At 39.1% G+C, this 15927-nt stretch overlaps 1 protein-coding gene across 11 annotated transcripts in view; it reads right to left on the reverse strand.

Moving 5' to 3' along the window:
• The window catches only part of DZANK1 (double zinc ribbon and ankyrin repeat domains 1), a 61791-nt gene that overhangs the window by 20545 nt on the left and 25319 nt on the right, over positions 1 to 15927 (reverse strand). For all 11 annotated transcript variants that reach the window (XM_032351503.1, XM_032351498.1, XM_032351504.1 and 8 more), the window contains 2 exons: positions 9305 to 9422; positions 3228 to 3341 (listed from right to left, as the gene is read on the reverse strand). In XM_032351503.1, coding sequence (XP_032207394.1) covers positions 3228 to 3341; positions 9305 to 9422 — 232 coding nt within the window. The remainder of the gene's footprint in view (positions 1 to 3227; positions 3342 to 9304; positions 9423 to 15927) is intronic.

Raw genomic sequence — 15927 nt, forward strand, 5'->3', positions numbered from 1 at the left:
TTGGCCTCGGGAAGGCAAATAAAAAATTTTGCACTGATTATGTATGAGTTTTTTACTTTCTTTTCTTTCCCCAGCGGGAAATATGATGGTAGGCTCTCCATCTCATGGCTTGAGCAATAAACAGAAAAGTCCAGGACTAGCAAAAAGTTACCTATGTGTTTACAAGTCATCTTGTAAACTGCCTATAAGACTTCATGTTAATGAATTTAGGTTTGCTCTGTAGTGTCTTAGTCAGAAATGCAAAAATGAGAAGACTGTCTTAGAAAATAAATGGTGAGTACAACTTTCCAAGTTAGGAAACTAAGGATAAGTAGCAAAACAGAGAGGAAGGAAGGAAGGAGTATTAAAGTACTCCAACTAGAGATGAGCTATTAAAGGTTTGCTAACACCTGCTGAGTCGCTGGACCTTCCTCCACTATCAGGATACTAGCCCTTCATTTATCAACGACTGGTGACACTCAAATATTCCTTTTTCCTCCAGTGCCTACATTTTCCAGGTGTCCTGAAACTGACATGGTGTGTTCTGAAGCTGTAGAGGCAACGACAACAATCAAAAGAAAGTCCAACTCCCAGGACTGTAGTTCCAATGCCACTAGGTAGGCTATGAAGTCCCTGGTCTTTCCAAGGCTAATTAATTTCACTCTAGTTCTTGCAACTCAAAGAACTCCTAAAGTGCAAATGGCCAACTGACTGATATTGAAAATGGCAGAGAATCACAGACTTGCTCCTAGTGGATCCTGACACTCGCTGGTTCAGCATTCTTCAAAGTTGCTTAGTCTCTGTAGCATAATCTGTGATTGCCAGAGCCTTTCTGTGAGATTTAGGGTTGTGGTCTTCCTGGAGACTCAGAAAAGTTTTGGTGACTCTCAGATACTCATTAAGAGTGAATCAAATTCCCTGTCCCTATGTTAAAGAAATACCGAGATCAAACAAAAATAATAAAAGCTGGGATGCCTGGGTGGCTCAGTTGGTTGGACGACTGCCTTCGGCTCAGGTCATGATCCTGGAGTCCCGGGATCCAGTCCCGCATCGGGCTCCCAGCTCCATGGGAAGTCTGCTTTTCTCTCTGACCTTCTCCTCGTAAATGCTCTCTCTCACTGTCTCTCTCTCAAGTAAATAAATAAAATCTTTAAAAATAAATAAATAAATAAATAAAAGCTGTTTGCTTCAGGAAATATTCTGGAAAGACTGAAAACCAATAAGGCTGCTTACTTATTTAGTCCAACAGCTTACTTCAGGATCCTCACACTGGCAGGTCCCACAATCCAAAATTAATATATTCCCACATCATTAACAGTTCTGTGTGTGTGTGTGTGTGCGTGCACATGTGCGTGCATACATGTGTAGTGAAAACACCTAAAATCTACTCTCAGCAAATTTCCACCATACAAAGATGGATATGTTAATTAGCTTGAATATAGTAATCATTTCACTATGTACATATATTAAAACATCATCACCTTAAATATATAAAATTTTTATTTATTTATTTTGAGAGAGAGAGCAAGTGGGGGTGGGGGCAAGGAGAGAGAGGGAATCTTAAGGAGACTCCACACCCAGCACACAACCTGAAGCGGGGTTCAATCTCACAACCCTGAGATCATGACCTGATCCAAAATCAAGAGTCAGATGCTTAACCGACTGAGCTACACAGTGGCTAAAATTTTTAACTTAAAGAAATTATTAAAATTTTATTTAAATATTTAAAATTTTTATTTAAATAAACTATTTTTAAAACTAGCATATCATAACTTAGCCTGACCCAAACTAACTCGACCCTCAAGCCTGCCTTGCAAAACTCCCTTTTAAATTTTTTTTAACTAATAAACTTCATTTTTTTGGAGTGGTATAAGGTTTATATCAAAACTGAGCAGAAATTACAGGGAGTTCCCATATACTTACTTCCTGTTCCCACGCACATAAAACCTCCCCCACTGCTGATATCCCACACCAGGATGGTACACTCGGTACAACCAGTGAACCCACAGAGACGCATCATTATCACCCAAAGTCCATAACTGACCTTAGGGTTCATGCTTGTCAAACTCCCTTTTAAAAAAATCACCCAAGTGTAGTACTAAAACCCTAAAAACACCCTCCCCTGCCTTCTCTCTTCTGAGATAATCAACACAGTCAAAGTGGCAGTCTACCTTCCTCTTTTAGGTCCAGTAAATAGTCTTCTTGGTCAACAGGTCTCTCTAATGGTTCTGTTGGTTACTTTCTGACACCATTTCATGGCTCACTTCCTTGAAGAGCAGTCACCATGGCCCATAGATAGAAATGATTTTAGATCATAATCACTGTACTCAAAGATGTCCATAGGGATGACTTGAGATTGAGGCCACTATCAGACTACCTTAAAGAAGATGCTAAACATCTGTGATGAGGACATTTTTTTTAAAAAGTCATTACCCTTCAGTGCCTGGGTGGCTCAGGCTGTTGAGCATCTGCCTTTGGCTCAAGTTGTGATCCCAGGATCCTGGGATTGAGCCCCCTGTCTGGCTCTCTGCTCAGCAGGGAGTTTGCTTCTCCCTCTGCCCCCACCCTCTCGTGCTCTCTCTCTCTCTCTCAGATAAATAAAATCTTTTTTAAAAAGTCAATACCCTCATATGCTACCTCACCCAGAGCATTTGCAATGTCTAGTTGAATGGTTCTATGCAATTTAGCGGACCCAACTTAGTTACTGGGGTAACATTTTTCCTTACAAAGTAGTTGGGAGATGAGAACAATTTTCTAATCTCCCAAATGATGAGCTCTGACAAAATGAAGTGAGGAAAAATGTAGTAGGGCATTGCAAAGCTCACTTCCAAGTGAATTTTGTATGTTACCAAGCTAAAGTTCTGCTTGATGCAGAGCTGTGGTTACACTAGCTTTAGCCCCAAATCATTGTGTGAGAGGCGGGGGTCTCATAAGGAGGTAATTGCCCCAGTCACGTGAATCATCAGATCTTTTTCAGTAATGACTTAAAGAGGGTCCCAGCCCTAAGTTAACTGTATGCATTTTGCCCAAATCTATGTTCAAGGAACACATCTCTATGTATCTCTCAGTAATTATAGATCCTATTGGCAGGTTCTTGGGCAGCATGTCTTCCCAAAAATTAGAGTGGATTTTGTTTAGATACAAGTTTATCAATTGTTCACCAACTCCACCAGCTGAAGACATTTAATGACTTACATGTCACTTTCTATGTATTTTATTCATGTTCTTACAGAATCACATTTCATTACCTTCAAGCGGAGGCTGGCCTGTGGCTGCAGCTGTAGGGTAAGAGAGGCCTCACACACCACACAGATGGGAGTGTTCATGGGCACCATGTTTCCGCACTCTGCACATAAGCCCATCTGCACAAAGAAAGAGATTTGTCTTGGGATGCAAAAACTAAAGGTGTAAGTAGATCTTCAAATATAAAATTTAATTTGCTTTTGGGGGGCACCTGGGTGGCTCAGTCAGTTAAGCATCTGCTTTCGGCTCAGGTCATGATCCCAGAGTCCTGGCATCGAGTCTGGCATCAGGCTCCCCGGTGAGCCAGGAGTCTGCTTCTCTCTCTCCCTCGGACCCTCCCCCTGTTTGTGCTCTGTCTCTCTCTCTCTCTCTCCCTCCCTCTCTCTCTCTCTCAAATAAATAAAATCTTAAAAAAAAAAAAGATTTAATTAGCTTTGTAAAAAAAAAAAAACTTTAAAAATAATAACCTATTCTTATTTTTGTGTATTGTAAGAATATGTTTATTTTGGAAAACAGACATATAAAAAAAAGAAAAAATATCTTATAGCACAATGGAGTAAGGAAACCCACAACTCCTCTCTCCGAAAAACAATTATAAAGTTGGATAAAACTGTCATTTCAGATTCAAAAAACCATACCATATTCTGAAACTCACTAAAGGTACACAGCAAACTGAAAAGTGGTGAATTGCAGATAAGAACACGAGTCTATGTGGTTCCTGCTTGAGGCTGTTCCCATCCTCCTTCAGCTCTGTCAGTGTGAGAGCTTCACTGGGGCAGGACAGGCTGTGAAAACCAGCAGCTTCATAGCTGCTGCTGGGCAGGGCTCCCTTGATTTGGAGCACTGTTAAGATGACAATCTCAGTGGCCAGCAAACAGAGAGGGCCGGTGGCTCTATAATTATGCCTGAAATCATTGTCCTGTTTGAGGCAACTAGCCAGGGATTTAACACAAAGTTCCAGGAGGTAAGTCAAATATAGGGAGCTTGATAAGCTCCCCATATATCTTTAGTTGACTGGAAGATATGCACATGTATAGCATAAACCACAGTGGGCGTAAGCCACTCACACACCTCTGGCTGATGGAAGCTACACATGGAGATGCAAAGGAGTTCAGTATAAAGTAAAAGCTGAGGCAGACTTGAAAATAGCCTGAAGCTTGAACATTCCGTCCAGCCCCACAGATCCATTAGCAGAGAGTGGAAGCCTTATTGGACCAAGGTATTTGGGTACAACTTCTGGCCAATCTTCATTTGAGCACTAAGCTATGCAGACCCAGGGAGTCCCAAGACTTAAAAATAAAAACAAGAACATAATAATATATTATAGGTTAATAAAAAAATAAAAAATTATATATTAAAAAAAAAAAACAAGAACAAAAAACCTGTTATCAGTGGCCACACATTTCAGGGGAGACAAAAATAAGAAAAAAATTAATCCCAGTAATTAACAATAAAAACAGCAGAAAAAAAAGAAAAAGAAAAACAACACTATGAAAAAAAGTCAGAGTCTAGAGTTGTTACAATATATCATCTAACATGTCCAGAATCGGGGCACCTGGGTGGCTCAGTGGGGTAAGCCTCTGCCTTCAGCTCAGGTCATGATCTCAAAAGTCCTGAGATTGAGCCCCACATTGGGCTCTCTGCTCCATAGGGAGCCTGCTTCCCCCTTCCCCTGTGCCTATCTCTCTGCCTACTTGTGATCTCTACCATCAAATAAATACATAAAATCTTTTTAAAAACGTGTCTAGAATCAAAGAAAAAAATTATGAGGCATATGAAAAACAAGAAAGTGTGACCTATACTCAGGGAGAAAAAAAACAGTTGATAGATATAGTATCCCCAAATGTTGGATTTACAAAGATTTCAAAACAGCTATTATAAAAATGTCCAAAGAACTCAAGGAAACCATGTTTGTTTGTTTGTTTGTTTTTTAAATATTTTATTTATTTAATTGTCGGAGAGAGAGTGAGAAAGAGCATAAGTATGGGGAGAGGCAGGCAGAGCAGGCAGAGGGAGAAGCAGGCTCCCTGCTGAGCAAGGAGCCTGATGTGGGACTCGATCCCAGGACCTGGGATCATGACCTGAGCTGAAGGCAGCTGATTAACCAACTGAGCCATCCAGGCATCCCTCAAGGAAACCATGTTTAAAAGATAAAGAAAGAATGATGGTGATCCAAAAAATAAGGACTCTCAATAAAGACACAGAAATTATTTTTTAAAAAGAACCATATAAAAACCTGGAGTTTATTATTGTTTTTAAAGATTTTATATATTTACTTGACAGAGAGACAGAGAGAGAGAGAGCATGCGCACAAGCACAAGCAGGGGGGGCAGCAGGCAGAGGGAGAAGCAGGCTCCTGGCTGAGCAAGGAGCCCAAGGCAGGGCTCAATCCCAGGACTCTAGAACCATGACTTGAGTGGAAGGCAGATGCTTAATTGACTGAGCAGCCCAAGTGCCCCCAAAATTAAGATGAAAATTAAAATTTTAAAATTAAAATAACTGAAATGGGGGAAAAAAATTTCCCAGAGGGACTCAATAGCAGATCAGAGATGACAGAAGAAAGAATTAGTGAACATGAATATGTCCAATAGAAATGTTCCAATCTGAAGAACAGAGAGAAAAAGGATGGAAGAAAATAAACAAACCATCAAACACCTGTGGGACAGCATAAAACATATCAACATACATGTAACAGGAATCCTAGAAGGAAAGGAGAGGGAAGAAAAGGCAAAAAAAGAATGTGAGGAAATAATAGCCAGAAACTTAAGAAAAACATGAATCCATAGCTCCAAGAAAATCAATTCCAAGAAAGAGAAACAGAAAGAGATCCACACTTAGTCATACTAATAATCAAATTATTGAATGTCAGAGACAGAGAAAAGTCTTAAAAGTAGCAAGAGAAAAAATTACTTATCACGTACATCAAAAACCATGCAGGTCAGAGGTAGGGGAATAATGTATTCAAAGGACTGAAATTTAAAATAACTGACAAACAAGGGGCACCTGGGTGGCTCAGCTGGTTAAGCATCCAACTCTTGGTTTTGGCTCAGGCTCAGGGTTGGAAGATAAGAGTCCCACATCAGGTGTCCATGCTCAGCAGGGAGTCTACTTGAGATTCTCCCTCTCCCTCTGCCCCTCCCTCCCCTCTCTCTCAAATAAATAAGTAAATCCTTTCAATCAAGAATTCTACATCCAGTAAAACTATCCTTCAGAAGAGAATGCAAAATAAATATTTTCAGATAAACAAAGAGAGAGAGAAATGGCAAGCAGATGTGCCTTTAGTAAAGGAAGTCCACCAGGCTGAAAATAAGTGACACTAGATGATAACCTGAGTTCACAGGAAAGAAATGAAAAAATTAGAGACCAGATTTAATAAATATGTGAGTAAATATAAATGAGTACATAAACATTTTTTCTCATCTTTAAATGACATAAGATCATGTAACACTGCATTTTCAGTTTATAACATATATAGTTGTGATATATATATAATATATATTACAGAAAAGATAAATAAATGGGAAGGAAAAGGAGTATGGCTGTTGACGATTGGGTAGCAGAGAAGTTTAACTGGGGTGATGCAGACTTGAACTGGCAAGCAAAAAGCAAAAAATTGGGTCCAGTGAAACCTGTTTGGAAATCTCCTTCTGGGGAGCCATGTGCAGGCATGCTGTTAAAACTTGCTGGCAAACAACTGGGTTCCTGCAGGTTAGTTGAGCACCATCAAAGCACAAAGAGACGAAAGCGTATCAGAACCAGGAAGAAAACCCAAGCCCATTATCCTGCAGTGTCCCTCCAGCAGCAATGTTTCTCTACAAACAAAAATTAACATCTAGCTAGCTGGCACAGTTTAAAGGGTCCAGCTCGAAGACCCATGAGACAGGGCAATGAAGGGTGGATCTGGAGCTAAGGTGCACTTCTTCATCTGTCTAACAAGACTCCGAGTGTTTGGGGTCTAGGATCCTAGGAGTAGGCTCCACCCCTTTGAATCCCAGAAATCCAGCTAAGAGCAGGACACAATAAGTAGCAAATAAAGAGTTTAAATTACAAATCTGTTTATATATATATTTTTTTTATTTTTAAAAAGATTTTATTTATTTATTTGACAGAGAGAGAGATCACAAGTAGGCAGAGAGGTAGACGGAGAGATAGAGAGAGGGAAGCAGGCTCCCCGCTGAGCAGAGAGCCTGAAGTGGGGCTCGATCCCAGGACCCTGGGACCATGACTTGAGCCAAAGGCAGAGGCTTAACCCACTGAACCACCCAGGCATCCCCAAATCTGTTTATATATTATAGCATATTAACAAATATTATTTTGGGGACAGTATAGATGTTTCAAAGTTTGTCATTTAAAATATTCATATTTTAAAGCAAGGGCACCTAGGTGGCTCAGTTGGTTAAAGTCTGCCTTTGGTTCAAGTCATGATCCCAGGGTCCTAGGATCAAGCTGAGCAGGGAGTCTGCTTCTCCCTCTATGCCTGCTGCTCCCCCTGCTTGTGCTCTCTCGGTCAAATAAATAAATAAAATCTTTAAAAAATAAATAAAATATTGGGGTGCCTGGGTGGCTCAGTGGGTTAAGCCTCTGCCTTCGACTCAGGTCATGATCTCAGGGTCCTGGGATTGAGCCCCACATCGGGCTCTCTGCTCAGTGGGAAGCCTGCTTCCCCCTCTCTCTGCCTGCCTCTCTGCCTACTTGTCATGTCTCTCTGTGTCAAATAAGTAAATAAAATCTTTAAAAATAAATAAATAGCTCTCTGCTCAGCAGGGAGCCTGCTTCCTCCTCTCTCTCTGCCTGCCTCTCTGCCTGTTTGTGATCTCTGTCTGTCAAATAAATAAATAAAATCTTAAATAAATAAATAAATAAATAATAAAATATGTATGATCTTTGATGACCTTTCCTCCCTAAAGGAACAAAGAAAGTTCTGAAAATCTGTTTTCCAGAGCACCTGGGTTGCACAGTTGGTTGAGCAACTGACTCTTGGTTTCAACTTGTGTTGTGATCTCAGGTTTCTGGGATCAAGCCCCACATCGGGCTCTGTGCTCAGCAGAGTCTACTTAGGATTCTTTCTCTCTCTCTCTCCCTGGTCCCATCCCCTGCTCACATTATCTCTCTCTCTAAAATAATAAATAAAGTCTTTGAAAATCTGTTTTCAGGCAAGTAAAAAATATCTTTGACACTGTACCAACGAATGAATATAAGCAGGGAAAATCCAAACTGCTGAGACCTGTTCATGTTTTATTTGCTGTATTATCTTCTTTATGAAGTTCAAGGTATTTTATAGTAAATTAAATTAACTTCTACAACAATCTTGAGCAATATGTTGGAATAAATTGTAAAAAAGATATCTATTTAGATTCTCACCTTTTGCTTGAAGATATAACTCAATTCTAGAACTCTAGACTTAAACTCACTGAATTAGTGGCTTTTTCTTAGTGACTACCTTTTTAAAGATGGTTATCTTTCAGTCAACATCATAGATCCTTTTATTTCATTTTGCAAACCCTACTCCAAAAAACTCCCCAAGTTTCAAATGCACAAAAGATAACACATTTTGGCAAAGGTTTTGATTTTTAGTAAGTTGAGTATCTTTTCTAACTACAAACTCTTTAGTAGGCTAATACCAATTATTATCTATACTTAACAGCCAAAATTTTTTAATTGATCCATCTATGGGTTATACCAAGAGCATCTTTGGACAGAATGATGTATCTTAAGGATACAAAGACTTGTAATTAGTACTTCTCTCCATTTATTTCTAGAAAAGAAATATTACTGTACACAGGTTATGAACTGAATATCATGCAAGTAGGACATAGATATTTATCCATGCACATATCACTGAAACAGTAAAATTTCAGTATCCTTTTCAGCCTGTGCTTTTTTAAGGATAATGAAAGAAATGGCATCGCAAACAAGGTTTTCCATTCTTAAGTAAGAGACTGGACAATAAGAGATTAACTGCCAGTAATTTTTTCAACAAGTATTTATGTTTGGGAATCATGAATGCCAGGTACTACGCTACTGTGGCTACTAAAAATCAGATAAACCAATGAAAGAAGTTTTTGAAGATTCTGCTGCTCACCTGAGCTCCTTCTGGGGGTGGGAGACGACAGCCAAATATGGGTGGGACAGGAGAGCCACATTCTTGACAGAAGCGAGCAAAGGGGTCAGATGGGCGGGGGGCCAGGCAGTGGACACATCTGTAATAAAATAGGTTCCTCATTGGCCATGTTCTGATGGGTTCACATTAAGAAGTTAGACGAAAATCTCCAAGTGTTCAAACATTTTAGAAAAACAAAAACAGGAGTGCCTGGGTGGCTCAGTGGGTTAAGGCGTCTGCTTTGGCTCAAGTCATGATCCCAGGATCCTGGGATCGAGCCCCGCATTAGGTTCTCTGCTCCACCGGGAGCCTGCTTCCCCTGCGCTCTCTCTCTCTCTCTGCCTACTTGTGATCTCTGTCAAATAAATAAATTATTAAAGAAAAAAAAAAGAAAACAAAAACAAAAACAAAGAGCAGATCACTCTCAATGTCTACGGAACAAGGTCAAGACAGGGGATGCTTCTCCGGTCATTCTATTACAAAGTGGCCTTCCACCTGGACCGACTGGTACCCTTCACCTGGTCTGGCTTACCTTACTTCCTGACTGTGGCAGAAGTTTATCAGCAGCCTTGATCCCACTTCTGAGTCATCCTATCACATTGGATTTGGCATGTGTGACAGTAAGCCTCGAGAATTCCAGCAAAGTCTACATTAAGTGCAATTTTCTGACTTCCCACCTGACCTCTGAGCTCAGCCTAAGTGACAGGTCTTGCCTGGCATGCTGGAGAACCACTCCTTGACCAAAGAAGATATACAAATGGCCAAGAAACATGTGAAAAACATTCTCAAGATCACTTGTCATTAGGAATGCAAAGCAAAAACCCCAATGAAAATCCACTTTATATCTATTAGGATGACTATTAGAAAAACAGAAAATAGTAAGTATTGGTGGAGAAAGTGACACCCTTGTGCATTTCTGGTGGAAGGTAAAATGAGGCAGCTGTTGTGGGAAACAGTTTGGCAGTTCCTCAAAGTGTTGGACAAGAATTACCATAAAATCAAAATTCCAGTCCTAGGTAAATGCTCAAAAGAACTGAAATCAGGGTCTCAGATACTTGGACACCAGTGTTCATAGCAGCGTTATTTACAATAGTTAAATGTGGTAACAACTCAAGTGTCCATCAACAGACGAGCAGAGAAACAAATGGTGGTGTATACATAATGGAATATTTTTCATCTTTAATATGGAATGAGATTCTGATACATACTACAACATGGGAACTTTGAAAATGTTATGCTAAGTGAAATAAGTCAAACACAAAAGGACAAATACTGTCTGATTCTACTATATAAAGAAACTAGAATAGGCAAATTCATACAAACAGAAAGGAGAACAGAGGTCACCAAGGGCTGCAAGGATTAGGTAAAGGAGTTGTTGTTTAATGGGAACTGAGTTCCATTTGGAATGACAAAAAAATTCTGGAAATGGATGGCTGGTGATGGTTGCACAACACTGTGGATGTACTTAATGCTAGAGAACTGTACACTTAAAAATTGTTAAAATGTGTAGATTTTATTTACCACAATAAAAGTATAAAGGGCCTCAAAAATAATTATTATATCAAATAAAAGTAATAATGTAATAATGTATATGTATAATATGTTTAAATATAATAATGTATTATGGGGTTCATAGTATTTGTAGATGTGAAATGAGTGACCACAATGGCACTAAGGCTACTGTTACTGAGCTCCTAGAAGTATAGGATATAAGGTTCTTGTGCTTTAGACAAGGTGGCATAATCCTATTTGAGGATAGGCTGTGATGAGTCAAATATGTTTTAGAAACCCTAAAGCAACCACTAAAAACAAAGTTACAGCTAATAAGCTAACAAAGCATATAAAATAAAATGGAATCATGAAACGTACCCAATTAATCCAACAGATGGCAGAAAAAAAGAAAAGGCAACAAAGAACAGATAAGATGAACAGAAAACAAAAAGCATGATGGTCGATTTAAATTCAAACATATCAATCATCAGAATATATCTCTTAACACCCCCAATTAAAATGTTTTTAAAGCAACTAAATGCTGTTTAAAAAAAAAAAAAAAAAAAAAAAAAACTTAAAGAGGGACGCCTAGGTGGCTCAGTTGGTTAAGCAGCTGCCTTCGGCTCAGGTCATGATCCCAGCATCCTGGGATGGAGTACCGCTTCGGGCTCCTTGCTTGGCTGGGAGCCTGCTTCTCCCTCTGCCTCTGCCTACTACTCTGTCTGCCTGTGCGCTCACACTCGCTCTCTCTCTCTCTCTCTCTCTAACAAATAAATAAATTTTAAAAAATTTAAAAAATTAAAGAAAAACAAATAGGTTAAACATAAAAGAATGAAAACAGACCATGCAAACACTAACCAGAAGAGAGCAGGAGTAGCTATGTTAATATCAAACAAAATAGATTTTTTTTTTTCAGACAAAATAGATTTCTAAACAAAGGGTATCACCAAGGTTAAAGAAGGGGTCAACTCAGCAATAGGACATAAGAATCCACAAGGTTTATACATGATAATAGAACTTAAAAGTACATGAAGCAAAATCTGATAGAAAGCAAGGATAAGTAGACAAATTCATTATTATAGTCACATAGATTTCTCAATCACTCATTAAGTTACAGAGTTAAACAATACTATCAACCAACTTAAACTAATTGACATTTACAGAATACTCACCCTAGAAAAATGCACATTCTTTTTTTTTTTTTTTAAGATTTTATTTATTTATTTGTCAGAGAGAGAGAGAGAGAGAGCGCACAGGCAGAGTGGCAGGCAGAGTCAGAGGGAGAGGCAGGCTCCCTGCGGGGCAAGGAGCCCGACGTGGGACTCGATCCCGGGACACCGGGATCATGACCTGAGCCGAAGGCAGCTGCCCAACCAACTGAGCCACCCAGGCGTCCCAAAAAATGCACATTCTTTTCAAATATACATGAACACTCGCCAATCAAATCATATATGTTCTCTGATCAAAAAAGGAATTAAATTTGAAATAAAGATGAGAGGATATAAGGAAAATCTACAAATATTTAGAAATTTAATAAAATACTTTCAAAATAACCCATGGGTCAAAAAAGAAACAAGGACAGTTAGAGTTTACACTGAATTAAAATGAAAACACAACAGGGGCACCTAGCTCAGTCAGCAGAGCGTGTGGCTCTTGATCTCAGGGTCGTGAGCTCAAGCCCTACATTGGGCATGGAGTCTACTTAAAAAAAATTTTTAAAGTAAAAATGAAATGAAATGAAAAGACAACATACCAACATTTGGGGCTAACGCAGTACTCAGGGGGAAATGCAGAGTTCTAAATGTCTATATTCGAAAGAAGAAAGGCTTCAAATAAATGACTTCATCTTCCACATTAAAGAAATTAGAAAAAGAAGAGGAGGGGTGTCTGGATGGTGCAGTTGGTTGAGCAAATGGCTCGTGGTTTCAGCTCAGGTGCTGATCTCAGGGTCAGGAGATCAAGCCCTGTGTCCAGCTCCACACTCAGTGTACAGTCTGCTTCAGATTCTCTCTCCCTCTGCCCCCTGCTCCTTTTCTCTCTAACAAATAAATAAATCTTTAAAAAAAAAAAAACAACCAAAGTTTCACTAAAAAAAGAAATAGATAAACCTAAAAAGATTTATATTTATTCAACAAATTTTATTTATTTATTTTTTAAAAGATTTTTATTTATTTATTTGACAGACAGAGATCACAAGTAGGCAGAGAGGCAGAGAGAGAGATGAGGAAGCAGGCTTCCCATGGAACAGAGAGCCCAATGTGGGGCTCGATCCCAGGACCCCCGGATCATGACCTGAGCCAAAGGCAGAGGCTTTAACCCACTGAGCCACCCAGGTGCCCCTATTAAACAAATTTAATATGTAGTTTAAAATCTTCCTTAAAACTCTGGGCCGCAGTGCCTTTACTAGTATACCCTACCAAACACCTATGAAAAAATAATACCAATTCTATACAAACTCAGAAAATGAAAGGAAAGAGAATACTTCCCAACTCATTTAGTATCATCCTAATACTAAAATCAGACAAAGATCTTCACTGTAAGGTGTGAACATTACAGACAATATCCTTCATGCACACATACACAAAAGTTATTTATATTTTAGCAAATGAAATTAAACATGACATAAAATAAATAATATTTCAAGTGAGACTTATCTCAGAAATGCATGGGTGATTTAAAACTTAAAAATCAGGGGCACCTGGGTGGCTCAGGTGGTTAAGCATCTGCCTTCAACTCAGGTCATGATCTCAGGGTCCTAGGATTGAGCCCTGCATTGGGCTCTCTGCTCAGTGGGGAGCCTGCTTCTCCCTCTCCCTCTGCCTGCTGCTCTGCCTACTTGTGTGTTCCCTGCCCACCCCCATCAAATAAATAAATAAATAATATATTTTTTTTTAACTTGAAAATCAGGGGTGCCTGGGTGGCTCAGTCAGTTAAGCATCTGCCTCTGGCTCAGGTCATGATCCCAGCATTCTGGGATCAAGCCCCGAATCAGGCTTCATGCTCAGCAGGGAGTCTGCTTCTCCCTCTTTCTCTGCCCTTTCCCCAGCTCAGGTTCTCCCTCTCACTCTCTCTCTCTCTCTATTTCAGATAGATAAATAAAATCTTCTTTTAAAAAGAAACTCTCAGCAAGCTAGTAATAGAAAGTTTCCTCAATCTGAAAGGTCAACAAAAGAATCTCTAGCCAGTATCATATTTAATGATAAAAAATGGAATGTTGTCTCCCTATGTTCAGGAATAAGGCAAGAATGTCCACTCTCATCACTTCTATTCTAAATTTACTGGAAGTTCTGGCCAAGACAACAAGTCAAGAAAAAAAGAAAGAAAGAAAAGGGATGTGCATATATGTTCCAGCTGCAGAGGGCAGACAGTTTCGGCTTGCAGAGTTCCTTAGGGAGGGAAGAATATATGCATAGAGAATGTTGCAATCTAGGTGGCTTTAGGGTCCTGAGGAGTAGAGAAGGATGGCACTGGGGAGGTCTGGAAGTCTCTAATTTGTGTAGAGCTCCCGGTAGATAAATAACCGATCCCCCAGCTTCTACCCCCCAGGATGTAACAGCTGAATTAATATGTAATTGATTGCACTGTGACTAAGGCAGGTGCACCCCCACCCAATACCATTTCTTACCCTCTAATCCTACCTGGTCTTTAACAAAGCTAAATTGCTAATTCTAAGGATAATCTCTAGTTTATCACGCGTTTTAAAACTTTTAAATAAATCAGTTTATGCTGGAAGGAAGGACCCACACAGAAAATGAAGAAATAAAACAATTGCCTGTATTTGCAGATGAGGGGTGCCTGGCTGCCACAGTCAGAAGAGCATGTGACTCTCGATCTCAAGGTCATGAGATTGAGCCCCATGTTGGGTGTAGAGATTAAATAAATAAACCTTAAAAAAAATTTAGAAAATATTCACAGGTGTCCTGACCATCTATGTAGATAATTCTATGGACTCTACCAAAAAAGCTAAAAGAATAAGTGAGTTGAGTAAGATTCCAGGATATAAGAACACTACACAAAAATCCATTTAATATCCCAGCAATGAAAAATCAGAAATTTAGATTTTAAAAGCAATAACATTTATGACAGCATCAAAAAATTATCAAATACTTAGGAATCAGTTTGACAAAGGATATGTAAAACCTGAGCATTGAAAACTACACAACACTGCTGAAAGAAATTAAGGAAGACCTAAATAAATGATGATACCCCATTTTCCTGGACTGTAAAGGCTCAAAATTGTTAATAACATCAATCTGTCTTAAATTAATGTATCAACTAAATGCAATCCAAATCAAAACTCTAGCAGACATTTTGTAGATGTTGAGAACTTGATTTTAAAACTTGTTTGAAAATGCAAAGTATCAGGATGACTGGATGGCTCGGTGAGCTAGGTGGCTGCCTTTGGCTCAGGTCATGATTCCATGGTCCTGTGATCCAGTCCTGCATCAGGCTCCTTGCTCAGCAGGGAGTCTGCTTCTCCCTCTGCCCCTCCCCCTGCTTAAGCGCTCTCTCTCTCTCTCTCTCTCTCTCTCTTTGACAAATGGGTAAATAAAATCTTTAAAAAAAAAATGCAAAGTACCGAGAAAAGCCAAACTATTTTTAAAAAAGAAGAACAAAGTTGCAGAATTTATAACACTTAGTTTCAAGACTTATTATAAGGGTATGGTAATCAAGAAATGTGGTAGTAAATATAGACAAACATCAGTGGATCAGAATACAGAGTCCAGAAACAGAGCCACAAAATTCCAAAAGTAATCAATAAGGAAAGGACAATCTTTTCAGCCAGCAGTACTGGAATAACCTCACACCATAATTAAATATGGATCATAAGAGATAAAATTTCTAGAAGAAAACATAGTGGAAAATCTTGTGGTGGGATCCGTCTTGGGTTTAGGAAGTACTTTTTAAATAGAAGTAGATCAATAGTTGCCTTGGGATACGGAGGGATTCCAAAAGGGTACAGTACAAGAAACTTTTGGAGGTGATGGACTTGTTCATTTTCTTGATTACGGTGATAGTTTCAAGGTTATATGCATGTCAGTTGCACTTTTTTTTTGCAAAATGAATTAAATTTTTTTTTTACTTGAGTAGGGTTGATACACAATGTTATGTAA

This window comes from Mustela erminea, chromosome 7 (genome assembly GCF_009829155.1).
Source record: "Mustela erminea isolate mMusErm1 chromosome 7, mMusErm1.Pri, whole genome shotgun sequence".
In the NCBI taxonomy this organism is placed as follows: Eukaryota; Metazoa; Chordata; class Mammalia; order Carnivora; family Mustelidae; genus Mustela; species Mustela erminea.